Here is a 16,916-nt window from a genome sequence, read left to right as displayed (position 1 = left end):
TAATACCCTTGGTGACTGGGGCCAGACCTCCTCCTTGGGTAGGGTCAAAGTCCTAGATAAAGTCCTTTTCCAAATTTCTAATTTTGCCATAAGCCAGACTGGCTCATCAGGCTGTCTGCTTGAAGAATTGGGCCCTCATAATCTCTTTCTGATTGATTGAAAAATCTCTGTTGGTGGCTGTGATTCTTATTTCAAAGAAGGAAACACATTTATAGGAAAATAAGAGATGAAAGAAATTTTTTTTAGTTTTTTCTAAGTTGACATATAGTAAGTATACATATTTATGGGGTCCATAGTGGTGTTTCTAAACATATATAGTTATCAGATCAGGGTAATTAGTGTATCCATCATCTTGAACAATTATCAGTTCTTTGTGTTAGGAACATTCAATATCCTCCTTCTAACTATTGGAATCTATATAATATATTATGGTTAACTACAGTCATCCTGCAATGCTATGAAACACTAGAATGTATTTCTCCTGTCTAGCTGTGATTTTGTGTTCTTTAACAACTCTGTCCCTATCCACCCACTTACCCCCAAACAAACCCTTCCAGCCTCTAGTATGCTCTATTCTACTTTATACTTTTATGAAATAAACCTTTGTTTAGCTTCCACATATGAATAAAGAACATGTGATATTTGTCTTTCTGTGCCTGGCTTATTTCACTTAACGTCCTCCAGTTCCATCCATGCTGCCATGAATGACAAGACTTCATGGTCTTTTATGTCTGAATAGTATTCCATTGTGTATATATACCACATTTTCTTTACCCATTTGTCTGTTACTGGACACCTAGGTTGATTCCCTCTCCTGGCTATGGTGAATAATGCTACAGTAAACCTGGGGTACAGATGTCTCTTAGGTGTACTGATTTCCTTGGGATAAATGTTCAGTAGTGGGTTTGCTGGATCGTACGGTAGTTCTATCTATAGTTTTTTGAGGAAAGTTCATACCGCTCTCCGTAGTGGCTGCACTAGTTTACATTCCCACTAACAGTGTCTAATAGTTCCTTTTTTTTCTTTTTTCATCCTTGCCAGCACTTTTGTATTTTGTCACCCCATCCTACTGGAGTGAGATGATACCTCGTTGCGGTTTTGATTTGCATTGATTTGCATTTCCCTGATGATTAGTAATGTTGAACATTTTTTCATGTATTTGTTAGTGAAAATGTTTTAAGGATGGCACTATTATTTGTTTTAAGAAGTCATTTATTAGCCGGGCGCGGTGGCTCATGCCTGTAATCCCAGCACTTTGGGAGGCCGAGGCGAGCAGATCATGAGGTCAGGAGATGCCATCCTGGCTAACACAGTGAGATCCCGTCTCTACTAAAAATGCGAAAACAAAATTAGCTGGGTGTGGTGGTGGGCGCCTGTAGTGGTGGGCACCTATAGTCCCAGCTACTCGGGAGGCCGAGGCAGGAGAATGGCGTGAACCCGGGAGGCAGAGCTTGCAGTGAGCTGAGATTGCGCCACTGCACTCCAGCCTGGGCGACAGAGCGAGACTTCATCTCAAAAAAAAAAAAAAAAAAAGTCATTTATTTTTATTTTTATATGGATTAAAAAATTAGTGCTCAACCATGGTAAAAAAAAAATTGGAAAATATAAAATCCCCTTACCTAGCAGTGATGGTTAATATTTAGCTATATTTCCCTTTTATTACTTTTTACAGCAGTTTAGAATGATTCACACAGTTGGCATCATACTATGACATCATTTTCTAATCTGCTTTCCACTTAGCATTCAAATGTAAGCATTGTCCATGGTATGCAGGGTCTTCGTTGCTAATTTTAAATGGCCTTATAATAGTCCAGAGAGTGGCTCTCCATTGATTCTTTAATCCCGGCTGCTTCCGCTCCCCACCCCGTTACATTCCAGCCACACTGGTTTGCTTGGCATTCCTTTAACACACCATGCTCATTTCTGCCCCAGGACCTTTGCGCTGCCTCCTCCTTCAAACTCTGAAACACTTTCCTGGTTCTTTATGTAGTAGCTCCTTCTCACCCTTCATAGCTCAGTTAATATATCACGACTTCAGATAGAGCCAGCTTTGACCACCATAGATACCAAACGACTCCTTCAGTCTCTCTTGATCTCAGCACCCTGCTTTAGTTTCTGTTTGGCAGAGAGCAGAGGGAACTTTATAATTTTATGGCCGGAAATGATCTTATCTATTTGTTTACTTGTCTACTGTCACACTCCCTCAACGGACTATAAGCTCCATGAGGACAGGCACTTTGTTTGCCTTGCTCATTGATTTCGGTGGCAGACACAGTGCCTGTCACATGGAGGGAGCTCAGTCAACATGTACAGAGTAAGCAGATGGCTGGTTAGATGGTTGGATGTGTGATTAGATGAGGAGTTGAAAGATAGGTAGGCGGCTTGCAGGGGATAGTGCATGCCTGGATGGATAGGTAAATAGATACGTGGGTGGGTGAATCAATCATACTTTTACTAACCATTCCCCAATTTCACATTTAGAATGCTTCCCCATGATATTTTTAATTGCTTTGAAAAAGTAAGCAATACAGGCCGGGCGCGGTGGCTCACGCCTGTAATCCCAGCACTTTGGGAGGTCGGGACAGGCGGATCACGAGGTCAGGAGACCGAGACCATCCTGGTTAGCGTGGTGAAACCCCGTCTCTACTACAAATCCAAAAAAATTAGCCGGGAGCGGTGGCAGGTGCCTGTAATTCCAGCTACTCGGGAGGCTGAGGCAGGAGAATAGCGTGAACCCGGGAGGCGGAGCTTGCAGTGAGCCAAGATGGCGCCACCGTCTGGGCGAGAGAGCGAGACTCCGGTCTCAGGAAAAAAAAAAAAAAAAAAAAAAAAGAAAAGAAAAAAAGAAAGAACAAGTAAGTAATGCAAAAATGCAAATGGCGAGGAAGTCTGATAAGCAAGTCTCTTGGGAAAGCTGACTCCTCCAGGGCCATTGCCTAGGGGCCCAGGCCTGGGCGGTTGTCCAAGCTGCCTGCTGAGGGGGCTGGCCTGGAGATTGGGAGGGTGCTGAGATTCTCCAAGGTTCTCTTGGGCATTCATCCACCCCATGCCCAGGGCCTCACTGCCACGCCTCTGTTTTGTCCCCTGTGCAGTGGGCCGGAAGCAGTTCATGAGGTTTGAGTGGGCAAACTATGCAGCCGAGGCCCTCGGCTGCGAGTATGAGGAGCTGAACACGGCCACCTTCAAGCACCACCTTCGACAGATCATCCAGCAAATGACGTTTGGGCCAAGCCAAAGGGGCCTCGAGGACGAGGAAACCAGCTCAGGTACATGGCTGATGCCTCTCTGGGTGAGCTGGGCCCCCCTGGGCCAGCTCCTGGGGATACACCAACATTCTTTAACTTTTTTTTTTTTTTTTTATCAAAGATTTGTTAAGGGCCTACGCTATGAAGGCCTGTGTTAGGTGCAGGGGAAGCCATCGTGGGTGGAAAGGGACATTGTTTCTACCTGGTCAATGCTAATGCTCAAATAACTACCTCAGTTCAGTGGTCATGAAGGCTGCTGAAACCTGGCAGGGAGATCCGCGCTGTGGGGAGGGGATGCCATGGGCAGGGCCAATGGACCAATGCATTTCCATTGGATTTCATGTTTGCTGAGCACCTGCTAGGTAGGGGAAAGACTAGTCTTTCTGTTTGAGGAATGGAAATAAAGCCCGAATGGCTGGTGCAAGGTGGACGGATGGGAGAAGATGAGGGTGGAGAGCAAGGTGTGGTCAGCTCACTAAGGGTTTATAAACGAAGGTTTTTATTCTCAGACCCTTGGGAAGCCATGGAGTGCCTTCAGCAGGGGGATGGCATGATTTGGCTTTAAGAAGCTCAGCCTGGATGAAGGTTGGGGAGTGAGTGGGAGAACGGAGACCCACTGGGAACCTATAAAAATCACCAGGTGATAGGTGGTGGTGGGAAGTGCTTGTGGAGATGGGGCAGGTGGGGACAGATTCAGGGTCTGGTTTACAAGCTGAGGTGTTAGCGTGGGCCCTAAGAGAAGGGCAGAGACCAGCAGTGGCTGCTAGGATTTTGGCCTGAGTAGCTGGAAGAACAAGGGCGTTTTGAACTGCAGTGGGGGAAAAGCGGGAGGACTTTGTACTGTACCTGCAAGGATGTGATCTGCCGAGTACCAAGTCTGCAGCCTCTGTGCATCTTTGGGAGCTCTCTAAGAACAGCTGTCCTTGAGACAACAGAGTTTGGGATTAATGAGTAGAAGTGTTGTGAGCTGTGGTTTTGGGACCCGTCTCTTGGAGCTCCTTTGCACCTTTGGCATTGCTTCCACCTTCCAGGGACTTCGGCATAGGGGCTAATGTCACTTGGACCCCATTGGCCCTCTGTGTCTCCTTTCAGGCCTGTGCTCTGGTGTGAGCTGTGGTTTTCTTGAAGATTACCTCTCCTCTTCGACATACACACACATTCACAGAAGCATGCACATATATGCTTGCACACACCACACATATGCACAGCACAAGTTGTGTATGCACACCTGTGCACAGATACACACCACAGAATCACACACATGAGCACACACATGCACAGACACCAGCACACATATACTGCAAGCATGCACACCACACACACATGCACAGATATGCATGGCACGTGTGTGTGTAAACCTGTGCACAGATATATATGACACATGCACGTACCACACAACTACACACACATGCATAGACACAAGCACACATGTGCACACATATGCACAGGCACAAACACCACACACATACTTAAGGACGGGCGCATCACAGGCACAGACACATGCAGTCACCGCTTTGTGAGTCTGAGTTAACCTCTCAGGCTGAGGTCTCAAGAGTAGATATTAAGCAGGCAGGGGACCTTCGGGCTTAGGAGAGAGGCTGGGAGGCTGCGGGTTGCCTAGCAACAGCCCAGGTTGGGGGTGGATTCCGAGGAGGGGTGGGAAATGCTTTCGGGGCTGCAGTGGGCTGCCTGGAATGTACAAGCAGAATTACTCCTCCAGGCACTAGTGCGCACTGATTTGGAAACTGTGTTTTCAGTTTTTTAGACGGAACTAAAACTTAAGGGACATAATTTGTGATCTGACCCCCTACACTCCTCACTCTGCTTTGTTCAATGCACCCTAATCAAGGCTGGTGATTGTAATGGGATGCGTATACGTGCGTGCATGCGTGTGTGTGTGTGTTAGAGCAAAATCGAGTCCACAACTGTAATTATAGTTTTTGAGCTTTTATATTCCTCCTGACATTCTAGGTAGGCACTTTTCCAATCTCATTCAATATTCTTCATACCTGACTTTAAGCATTCCTTTGTACGGGCAGACTACAAATTACCTAACCCATTTTCTATTGTTGAGCACTCAAGTCATTTCAAAAAAGTGATTTTTGCCAATTTAATCAACAATTGGAAGAACCTATGTCCCCAGCAAGCTTTATTTCTCTGAATGTTTCATTAGAATAAAAGCCTAGGAGTGAAATGATTAGGTCCCAGTATACGAACATTTTATGACTTCTAATACAAAATAGCCAAATTTCTTTCCAGAAAAGGAATCATAAACACTTACTGAGTGTCTACTCTATGCCAGACACTGGCAATTTAAAGATCAATAAACCCAGGGACAGGGTCTATCTTCAGGGCACACCCAGCCTCATGAGGGAGACACAGGTTAATAAAATAACTATACTAGAAAGATTATGCTATGGGAAGTGCTATTAGAAGCAAGGTAGAGCTGGGGATTGGCCTAGTGGTGGTGGTGGTGGTAGTCAAGGAAGGCTTTCCTGAGGAGGTAACATTTGGGCTGAGCCCTGAGGGATGAGCAGGAGATCACTCTGGGGTGAAGGTAGGGCAGGTTACATAGGACCCTGTAGGCCCTGATAGGACAGTTAGACTTTGTCCTAAGAACCTGGGGAAATAATTTCAGCAGTGGAGGAATGTGGCAAGAAAAGAAGGATTTTCTAAGCTGAGTGGCCCCTGCTGCTCTGCAGTGATGTCCTTGGCCCCAGGCAAGATCCCTAACCGAGAATGCTGATTCTGTCCTCTTTCCCAGGGCTCAAGATGACAGGAGTGGAGTGTGTGGAGGGGATGGCCTCGGGCCTGTACCAGGAGCTCTTTGCGGCCGTGGTCTCACTCATCAACAGGTAACAGTGCCTTTCCCTAGGCACACAGTTGGCCTCTTGCAAGTGCACAGATGAATTCACATACCGGGCAATTGAGCAAAGTGGCAGTTTTTCAGCTGGCGAGAGGGTTTCTAAGGTGGACAGTGCTGGGTTTAATTTCCACCTCGGCCACCCACTGGCTGTGTGGTCAGTAAATCAGTTCACTTTTCTGATCTCCCTTTCCTCGTCTGTACAATAGCTCTCTCCCCAAGGACTGTTGTGAGGATTAAAAGAAATAATGAATTTAAATAACTCTTCCTGGCCAAACGTGGTGGCTCATGCCTGTAATCCCAGTACTTTGGGAGGCTGAAGTGGGAGGATCACCTGAGATCAGGAGTTCAAGACCAGCCTGGCACCATGGCGAAAACCTGTCTCTACTAAATATTACAAAAATTAGCTGGGCATGGTGGTGGGCACCTGTAATCCCGGCTACTCAGGAGGCTGAGGCAGGGAGAATTGCTTGAACCTGGGAAACAGAGGTTTCAGTGAGCCGAGATCACGCCACCGCACTCCAGCCTAGGTGACAGAGCGAGACTCTGTCTCAAAACAAAACAAAACAAATTCTTGTAAAAATACCAACAATAAAAGCTAAGCACTTTTGAATGTCTACTGAGGGCCAGGGATTGTACTAATTGTTTAACCTGCTTTGCGTCACCAAGTACTCACATGGACCCATTGTACAGAGGAGGAGACTAAAGCGTGAAGGGGAGAACCGAGATGCAAACACAATGCCACATTCTCATCTCATACTTTCAGTTCCCCTGAATAGCCTAGCACATTGTTCTCATCCATTTATTTTTCAAAATTGTCTTGCTGGGGATGGGAGCAACATGGTAGAAATTTGGAGTGGGCCGGGGTGTGCCTCTGATGTGCCTCTGTGGGGCTGCAGGCCAGAGGAGCCTCTGTTTTCTATCGTTATGCACAAGGCACTGAGCCCATGCTTGGAAACCCTGGAAGCCGTTTTTTCAGCAGAGCTAATCCAGAGCCTAGGCAAAGGCTTGCCTTCCTCCTCTGTGAAAGCAGAAAGCATAATTAGGCTTCTGAAATCCTGTTAAAGGGATGAGGCTGGCGCGTAGCAACAGAGCAGCCGGGTTTCTCCAAGTTGTCGTGGACACAGAATCAAGTCCCTCTGACGCTGCCGAAGTAATTACCATCTGAGCCCACAGACATATTATCTAGAAACCAAGGGGATCATGCGTGCTTAGAGAAGGGAGTACTGGGAGTGGGAAATGAACTGCTGGCGGAGGAAACTGCCTTCACCAGTGAAGGGCAGCTGCTTCGAGGTTTGGGTTCTCAGAGGCCACGTCTGTGAAATGCTGCACTGATGATCAAAGTACCTACTACAGCATTTATAAGCACCTAGTAGGTGTCTGTGTTGCCAAGAATTAACCGACTTCATCTTCATGCATGTCTATGTGGTGGCTGCTCTTATTATCCCCATATTATAGTTGGAAAACCTTGGCAAACAAGAGAAGAACCAAGGTTCAACTAAGGGCCCTGCAAAGCTCCTAGCTGATCATACTCATGGTGATGATAGCAGGTGGCATTTACTGAGCACTAACCACGTGGCAAACTTTGCTTTCACGGCCACGGAAGCTTATCACACCCAACCCTCACAACAGCCCTCTGAGCTAGTCACCATCATTAACTGAGATGGTGGCTGAGACGGTGGAGGCTCAGAGAGGTTGGGCAACTCTCCAGAGACGCACATCCTCTCTGTCACAGAGCAAGGATTGAAGCCCACATATGACTGGCTCTAAAGTCTCTTAAGTCCTGATTTTTGATGTGAATAATCCCTGCTCTGTCCACCCCTACAGATTCATCAGGAGAATACAAGGAGGTGATAGCTTGGAAGAATTTTGTAAACTGATGTATTAAATAAAATAGTTTTTTGATTTTAATAGGCCTCTGAAGAAAGAAAAGGAGGTCCTAGGTTTCACATGGTAGCCAACTTGCTGGGTGACCTTAAGCTAGTCATTTTTTTTTTTTTTTTTTTTTTACTTTGGGCCAGTGGGAGGCAGTTTAATTCCTTTAGTCCTTATAACTGTCCCTGGGATAAATCTACTCAACCCCATCCTCATTTAACAGTTGGGAAAACCCCTGCTCAGAGAGGTTAAGTAGCTTGCCTGAGGTCACACAGCCTGTAAGAGTTGAGCTTAGTTTTGAAACCAGTTCTACTGGAGGCTTGGATGAGTGTGCTCCTAGATTCCATGCCATCTCAGACATTTCACCTCCCTCTTCTCTGTCTAGATCCTTCTCCTCCCACCATCTCTCCATGGCCTCCATCATGGTGGTGGACTCTCCAGGCTTCCAGAACCCCCGGCACCAGGGCAAGGACCGGGCGGCCACCTTCGAGGAGCTGTGCCACAACTACGCCCATGAGCGCCTGCAGCTGCTGTTCTACCAGCGGACCTTTGTCTCCACGCTGCAGCGATACCGAGAGGTAGGCCTGGGCTGGAGCAGGGCCCTCACCAGAGCTCCATGGAGGGTGTGAGGTCAGATGTGAAGTGTGGGATTCCCATTCCCCAGTAGCATGCAGCTTCACCCTGTTCGGTTCACCAGGGAACAAAGCCCTTTCCCCAGGCCTGGCTCCCCAGAACTCTGCTGCTCCCTCCACAGTCCAGCCTCCCCCCGCCACCTTCTGAACCCTGCAGCCCAGAAGCATCAAGGAACTTGGACTTCCCCAGGCCTTGCTTCCATGGCTGTCCTTTCTTTGGGATGACTGCTTCATCCTCTCCCACTTCACTTAAGCAAAACACTCCTGCAAGAGTCAGTCTACATCTGCCCGAGTGGGGAATGTCCTTCGAGTCCTGTGGGTGGGTGGAAGCAATGGGCTGCACACCCATCTGCAGCACAGCACGGTGATTCTCACAAAGTTGAAGGTGCATGCACCCCAAAACCCAGCAATTCCTCTTCTAGGAGGCACCTGAGAGAAACTCTGTGTGTGAACCAGGAAGCATGTACAGGCCTGATCCTGCCAGATCTTATTTTCTCATGAAAAAAGAAAAAAAAAAAAGGTTAAGTTGAAATATAAGGCCAGGCACAGTGGCTCATGCCTGTAATCCTAGCACTGTGGGAGGCCGAGGTGGGCGGATCACCTGAGGTCAGGAGTTCAAGACCAGTGTGACCAACATGGCAAAACTCCATCTCTACTAAAAATACAAAAATTAGCCAGGCGCAGTGGCGTGGGCCTGTAATCCCAGCTACCCAAAAGGCTGAGGCAGGAGAATCACTTGAACCCGGGAGGCAGAGGTTGTGGTGAGCTGAGATTGTGCCGCTGCACTCCAGCCTGGGCGACAAAGAGAGACTGCATCTCGAAACAAACAAACAAAAAATTACAAAGAAAAGGGCATAAATCAGAAGCATATAGCTCAGTGAATTTACCCAAATGAACATACGTGTGTCTCTATCACCCACGTGAAAATGAGAGGATTTTCAGTTCCCTATATGACTCCCACCTTCTTCCCTGAAGGTATGACCACTTTTATTGCAACAAGTGCTACTGGCAGAATATTAAAAATGGCCATATTGTTCATCAGTTCAATAATATAGAATAATAAGTATTGAAGTTACATTCTTTTCTTTAGTTGGTGATAAAAATAAAGCACCAACATAAATGGATCTCAAACAGATGACGCTGATGAAACCTGAGGTCTGATCCCAACTCTGTTGCTTATTGGCTGTGTGGCCTTAGGAAAGGCACTTACCCTCTCTGACCCTCGATTTTTTTACGTGGAAAACAGAGATAATAATACTTTTGTATCAGTTACGATTTGCCATAATAATGCTACATAATAAACTACCCCCAAATGTAGTGTTTTAGAAAAAATCTTTGGTTGTTGCTCACAAGTGTCTGGATGGCCTGGACAGCTCTCTTGGTCCGGGATAGTTCTTGAGCTTGTGTTCAGATTCAGTGTAGGTTGGGGTAGATGGCTCTGATGATCTTGGCGGGGCTCTCTCACGTGTGGGATCAGCTGGTCGTGAGCGGATCTAGGCAGGCCTTGTCTGGGGTAACCTTGTCCCTGCTCTACAAATGTCTCATCCTCCAGCAGGCTAGCCTGGGCTGTCCTCATAGCGCTGGGCAGGGCTCCAGGAGAGCAAGCAGAAGTGGGCAGGGAACCTTGAGGCCTAGACCTGAGGCTTGCACAAAATCACTTCCACTGTGTTCAGTGAGTCACAACAGGTCTAAGGCTGAGCATGGATTCAAGGGGTAGGAAAACAGGCTCCACTTCTTGATGGAGGCACTGCAGTGTCACTGCAGAGAGTATGGATATAGAAAAGTGCAGAGAACTGGGGTTGTTTTATGGTCATTGTTACCATACTCCCCAAAGGGGCCGTTTTGAGCATTTAATGAACAAGAATAAAGAGTGTAACAGCTATTTTATTTTTCCCATAATATTTCACTTATTTCTGATTATCAAAGTAATACATTTTTAATTAAAACACTGGAAACTTCATATAAGTACGAAGAAACTAAAGATACAATCTCCTTTAGCCGTCCCATCCAGTGGCAACCACTGTTACCATTCTGGTTTTTTTTGTTTGTTTGTTTTGTTTTTTTTTTTTTTACCATTTTCCCTTTATTATGTTGTCTGTGGATTTTGGATCTTCCCGTACACGTGAGTTTGTTGTCTGTCATTTTCCTCACAGTATTACATTGTTCACATCACCTCCCTTCACTTACAAATCTTAGTAAACCTGCTTGCAGTGGTTGCATCTGATTGTATTTCCTCTCCTATAGACATCAGGGTGGTTTCTAAGTTCAAGGCTTTGTAAACAATACTGTGATGAACATCTTTGTCCACAGCACTTCCCAGACATTTCTGGTGACTTTTTAAATTTTTTGTTTTTTAGATGGAGGTTCGCTCTTGTTGCCCAGGCTGGAGTGCAATGGAGCGATCTCGGCTCACTGCAACCTCTGCTTCCTGGGTTCAAGTGATTCTCTTGCCTCAGCCTCCCAAGTAGCTGGGATTACAGGCACCTGCCACCATGCCCAGCTAATTTTTGTATTTTTAGTAGAGACAGAGTTTCACCATGTTGGCCAGGCTGGTCTCGAATTCCTGACCTCAGGTGATCCACCCGCCTTGGCCTCCCAAAGTGCTTGGATTACAGGCGTGAGCCACCGCACCCGGCTTCTGGTGACCTTTTTGTGGCAACTATTATTCCTCATAGTTTACACTTGTTACTTCCAGCACCGAACACTCAGCCTCATTATGTTCTCAATAAATATTTTAAAAGTGTGGACTGAGTTACCAGTTTCTGATAAAGCTGTCAGCGTGATGGCTGACACCCTGTATGATGAGCAGAATGTCATTGGAGCATTGATTGACAATTTTTCTTCCCACACAAAGACTAAAAGGTGATGAATAAACAACCTCATTAACAACTGGGAAAATTAATTAAACAGACATTTCTCCAAAGATTTACACAAAAAGAAGCTCACCATCACAAATTGTAAGAGAAAGGCAAATCCAAACCACAATGAGACACCACCTCCCACACATTATAATGGCTACTAAAAAAAAAAATCAGAAAATAACAAGTGTTGGGGTGATGTGGAGAAATTTCAACCCTTGTGCGGTATTGATAGCAATGTAAAATAGTGCCACTGCTGTGGAAAACAGAATGGTGGACCTCAAAACATAAAAAAAATAGAATTCCCACGTAATTCAGCAATTCCATGTCTGGGTATATACTCAGAAGAATTGAAATCAGGGACTCAAACGGGTATTTGTGCACCAAACTGCAACATTATTCACAATAGCCAAAAGGCAGAAGCAACCCACGTGTGGATTGCAATTGACAGGCAATGGACAAGCAAAATGAGATATGCACATCACGAGATACGCACTTACTAGGAAGTATTATTCAGCCTTCAAAAGGAAGGACATTCTGACAAAATGGCACAGGCTGGATGAACCCTGAGGACTTTATGCTAAGTTACGTAAGTCAGATACAAAAGGACAAATACTATATGATTTCACTTACATAAGCTACTTAGAAAAGTCAAGATCAGAGGCACAGAAAGCAGGATGCTAGGGGAGAAGGAAGCAGGGAGTTAAGTTTCCTGGGTACAGAGACTCCGTTTTGAAAGATGAAGAAAGTTCTGGAGATGGTTGCTGGTGATGGATGCATAACAACGTGAATGTATCTTATACCACTGAACTGTATACTTAAAATGACTAAAATGGTAAATTTTTTGCTATGTATCTTTTGCCAAAATTTTTAAAACCATTTTTTTAAAGGGCCAAGAGGTGATGGAAGTCCTCTCCTCTTTTTCCTTCAGAAGTTTTCTTCCCCCTTCAGCTCACTGAAAGCGCTAACTTTTAAATCCTGTGATTTTTTCCAGGAAGGTGTTCCTATGCAGTTTGACCTCCCGGAGCCCTCCCCAGGGACCACTGTGGCTGCTGTGGATCACAATCCCTCTCAGGTAACACGGGGCCCAGCCAACCCAGGCTCTCAGATGCCGGCTGGCCATGTTGAAATGCTCGTGGATTTGAGTCTTCAGTCTACTAGTTGTCAATGCCGTCTGCACCTAGAGTCACCCCGGGATCACTGGAAATGTGGATGCCTGGGACCCACCCCCAGATTCTGTGTAAATTGGTCTGGGTTGTGGCCTGAACAATGGAAGTTTAAGCATCATCAGGTTGAGAACCGCTGCTCTCCTTTATGTCTGAGTCTATGTCTTAGACTAGCCCCATGCCTGGGAGGCTGAGGCCTGAGCCAAAGCGAGTTCAAGGCTCATGGCCAGGGGCCTCCAGCCACTCTGGCCTGCAAAGGTCAGATGTTTGAATGAAGGTGCTGTTCCCAGAAGAGACCGGGGACCTTGGGGGACTGGAGAACAGGGGACCATGTTGGGTGCAGGGCCCTGAACTCATTTAGGGGCAGACAGGTGTTAGTTTGAGGGAAGCGGAGTCTTTACCTCACTCTCTCCATCCCTAGAACTCACTTTGCTACCCCAGATCTGCACCTCTGCTCAACTCAGAACTGCCCGTGACAATTTCACTTGATTTTTTTGTCTTCCTCTTCACATTTTAGTACCAAAGTGCTTGGGCCATGGAACCTGCCATGCTTGGGTCCAATCTTGGTGACCTTGGGCATGTTGCTTCACCTCTCTGAACCTCAGTTTCCTCATTTCCAGAATGGGGATGCTACTTTCTCTGGGTTGCTGTGAACATCAATGAGATATTGCACATAAGGCACCTGACATGATGCTTGGCACACAGGAGGTACCCTGCGGGTGGCATCTCTCCTGCCATCTGACACTGCAGGCTGCCGCTGTCCTTTTCTTCCTTCCTTGTCTCCTGCTGACCAGAGTTGGCTTGCAAACTTTCTCTTGGCACACAGTGGGCTGCACCCATCATTGCAAAGCCCTCTTCTGTGTAAGCCCGGCTGGCTGTTCTCGGCTCAGTGTGTTCTTCTGGTTGGCATCTGTCTGGTTCATTTCCTTCCACACTGTGCTTCCTCACCTGTGCCTCTCCTGGGAAAGGGTGAGCCTGAAGGGCTGATTTAGCAGTGTTGGCTGGGAAGGGCAGGGGGCAGGGTAGTCTCCAGGACCTGTGGCTGCAAACAGCTTCTTTCCTTCCTTCCTTCCTTCCTTCCTTCCTTCCTTCCTTCCTTCCTTCCTTCCTTCCTTCCTTTCCTTCCTTTCCTTCCTTTCCTTCCTTTCCTTCCTCCTTTCCTTTCCTTTCCTTTCCTTTCCTTTCCTTTCCTTTCCTTTCCTTTCCTTCTTTTCTTTTTTTTTTTTTTTTTTTTTTTTTTTTGAGGCGGAGTCTTCACTCTGTCGCCCAGGCTGGAGTGCAGTGGCACCATCTCGGCTCACTGCAAGCTCCGCCTCCCGGGTTCGCGCCATTCTCCTGCCTCAGCCTCCGGAGTAGCTGGGACTACAGGCGCCCGCCACCGCGCCCGGCTAATTTTTTGTATTTTAGTAGAGACGGGGTTTCACCGTGTTAGCCAGGATGGTCTCGATCTACTGACCTCGTGATCCGCCCGCCTCGGCCTCCCAAAATGCAGGGATTACAGGCGTGAGCCACCGCGCCCGGCTCCTTTCCTTCTTTTCTTTCTCCCTTCCCTTCCCTTCCTTTCCCTTCCCCTCCCTTCCATTCCTGTCCCCTCCCCTCCCCTTTTCTTTTCTTTCTTCTTTATTTTGAGACAGAGTCTCACTCTGTCACCCAGGCTGGAGTGCAGTGGCGTGATCTCGGCTCACTGCAACTTCTGCCTCCCGGATTCAAGCGATTCTCATGCCTCAACCTCCTGAGTGGCTGGGATTACAGGCATGCACCAACCATTCCCAACCTTCACAGCTATTTTCTGAGGACCTTCTGAGCATGGGCTGGCTATCAGTTTCAGCCCCAGTGAAAAAGGCCAAGGTGAAGGATGCCTGGGATCCAGTTCCAGCTCTGCATCTTTGGCTCTCCATCCATGAGACCCTGGATGTGCCCCCTTCCCCTCTCCAGGCCTCTGAGGGGTGTGGATTCCTCAGTTAGGGTGACCAACTATCCTGGTTTGCATAGGACTTTCCCAGCTTTAGTACTGAAAGTTTCATGTCCCGGGCACAGTAGGACAGTTGGTCACTGTGCATATTGCATTTCCTCTATAACCACTTGCTGGCCTTCTTTTGGTTGTGCCAACTCCTTGTGGGCCCTCAGAGAGGCCCTTTAAACTCCCCCGGCCTTTCTCAGTTTCCCATATGCACCATTACAGGGTTGACTAGATGGTCTCTGAAGCTTATGGCTAGGTTTAAAATTCTACATCTGTGCTATTGAATCATGTTCACCTTCTCTGAAATGTTCTTTGAGTGCTTACTGTTTTTTTTTCCTCCCCAAGATTTTAGTTTAAAGAATACAAGGACTTTTTAGAGGAAATGATGCAGACAGAATTAATCCTTTCTCGTTTGATTGTGCACAAATAGACCAGCTACCTGTATGTATCTAGAAATGTGCAATGTCCAGAGGGTTCCCCTTGTTAAATCCTCACCACGGCCCTCCAAGGACAGTCTTCATTACACAGGAGGAAACAAGGCTCAGAGAAGTGTAGTAAGTTGCCCAAGACCACACAGGAGGTGAGCACAGAGGCAGGATTTGGACAGTTTGCAAATGAGCAGTTGCTGTCGTTTTGTGGCTTCAACACTGAGAGTCTGGGGTGAATGGGAGCATGGTTTTGGGTAGGCACATTCTGAGTCCTGATGCTTGAGACTTGGATGCTCCCATTCCCCTTCGGTGGGAAGAGAAGCCCAAGACAGGCCTCTGATGGGGATCAGGGCCCTTCAATGAATCCTGGGTCTCCCACTAGGTCCGCTTACCAGCTGGAGGAGGTGCCCAGGATGCCAAAGGCCTTTTCTGGGTCTTGGATGAGGAAGTCCGTGTAGAGGGCTCCAGTGACAGTGTGGTGCTCGAGCGTCTGTGTGCTGCCTTCGAGAAGAAAGGAGCTGGGACTGAAGGTAAGGAAGCAACGAGCTGGGGAGGGGGCCTGAGTCCAGCCTGGGTGTTGGAATCTATCCTTCTCAGCTGCAGAAAAAGGCCTGAGAAGGCCTGCACAGGGGCTCCAACGTGCAGAGGTGAATGTGCATGAGCCTGTGTGTGCTTTCATTCATTCCAGTATTCAGCGAACACATTGGGCAGCCACTGTGTGCTGGGTACTGTTCCATGTGGTAGTTAACCAGCCTGGAGTGGGCCACGTCCTCATGGGGAAGGGACGAGCTCACAGCCAAGCACACGTGTGCACACTGAGCCTGCAACTGCAGTCTGATGGGGCGCATCAGGGTGCATCTCATTTTTCTGGTAGCCAGGGGGAGATGCGTGCAGATGAATCTAACAGAGAGCCAGGAACATGATGCAGGACAAGTTTGGAGATGGCTTCTGGGCTCAGACTGCAGAGACCCTTGCTGGCCATGCAAAGGTCTTAACCCTAGAGCGACGAGAAGCCATGAAGGATTCTAGGCAGTGGGAGGCGTGATGAGCTTCACATTCTGGAAAGTTCCCTGAGGCTATAGTGTGAAGATATGGTAGGAAGGCAGGTGGCCAGGGTGAGAGAGGAGCTGGCTGTGGCCAGGGTGAGAGAGGAGCTGGCCTGCCCCAGGAGGTAGAAGCTTCCGGAGGCGTTTAGCAGGTAAAGTCCATAGCACTTGGTGGGAGTTGGATTGGTGGAAGGGGGAGCAAGAGGGGAGATGAAGACATGAAACCAGAACAAAGTGATCATGAGATTCGGTATCCATAGGCTCCAAGTTGAAGTCTAGTTATTTCTACTTTCCCCTGCATGATGTGGGCCAAACTTCTCGTAGTCTTAGTTGATATGTTTTTAAAATGGGGAAAGAAGTCACCCCTTACCCCTTTTTCTCTACCATTTCTGCTATGATGATTGGGTCATATTATGTGCGTGCAGAGCTTTGTCACCAGGGGCAAGGTGTTGCAGGTTTATTGATGAGAATGAGGATGCCGATGGTGACGGAGAACATGATGCCGGGGTTGGGGAGTGTTGCATTGCTCCACTCAGCTGCATCCTCAGCTTTATGGATATCTTCTGGTAGGATTCTGCCCCACACTTAGAGATACATATTCTTATTCCCAAACTGAGTTCCAGAAACGCTTGTGCAAGGTCACCCAGAGGAGAAGGGTCAAAAGGCAGATTCAAAACATGGTTTGTCTGGATCTGAGACACAGATCCCCACACCACTAGGCACTTAAGAAGGCAAAGGTACTGGCTGGGCGTGGTGGTTCACGCCTGTAATCACAGCACTTTTGGAGGCCGGGGCGGGTGGATCACTTGAGGTCAGGAGTTCCAGACCAGCTTGGCCAACATG

The 16,916-nt window shown here is 47.4% G+C and overlaps 1 protein-coding gene across 3 annotated transcripts in view; it reads left to right on the top strand.

Annotated features, from left to right (window-relative positions):
• MYO18B (myosin XVIIIB) overlaps positions 1-16,916 on the top strand; it is a 300,946-nt gene that overhangs the window by 81,412 nt on the left and 202,618 nt on the right. For all 3 annotated transcript variants that reach the window (XM_077950288.1, XM_015149948.3, XM_077950289.1), the window contains 5 exons: positions 3,093-3,266; positions 6,010-6,100; positions 8,369-8,561; positions 12,468-12,548; positions 15,410-15,557. In XM_077950288.1, coding sequence (XP_077806414.1) covers positions 3,093-3,266; positions 6,010-6,100; positions 8,369-8,561; positions 12,468-12,548; positions 15,410-15,557 — 687 coding nt within the window. The remainder of the gene's footprint in view (positions 1-3,092; positions 3,267-6,009; positions 6,101-8,368; positions 8,562-12,467; positions 12,549-15,409; positions 15,558-16,916) is intronic.

This window comes from Macaca mulatta, chromosome 10, assembly GCF_049350105.2.
Source record: "Macaca mulatta isolate MMU2019108-1 chromosome 10, T2T-MMU8v2.0, whole genome shotgun sequence".
NCBI lineage: Eukaryota > Metazoa > Chordata > Mammalia > Primates > Cercopithecidae > Macaca > Macaca mulatta.
Note: the sequence above shows the minus strand (reverse complement) of the source record. Positions and strands in the feature narration are given on the sequence as shown.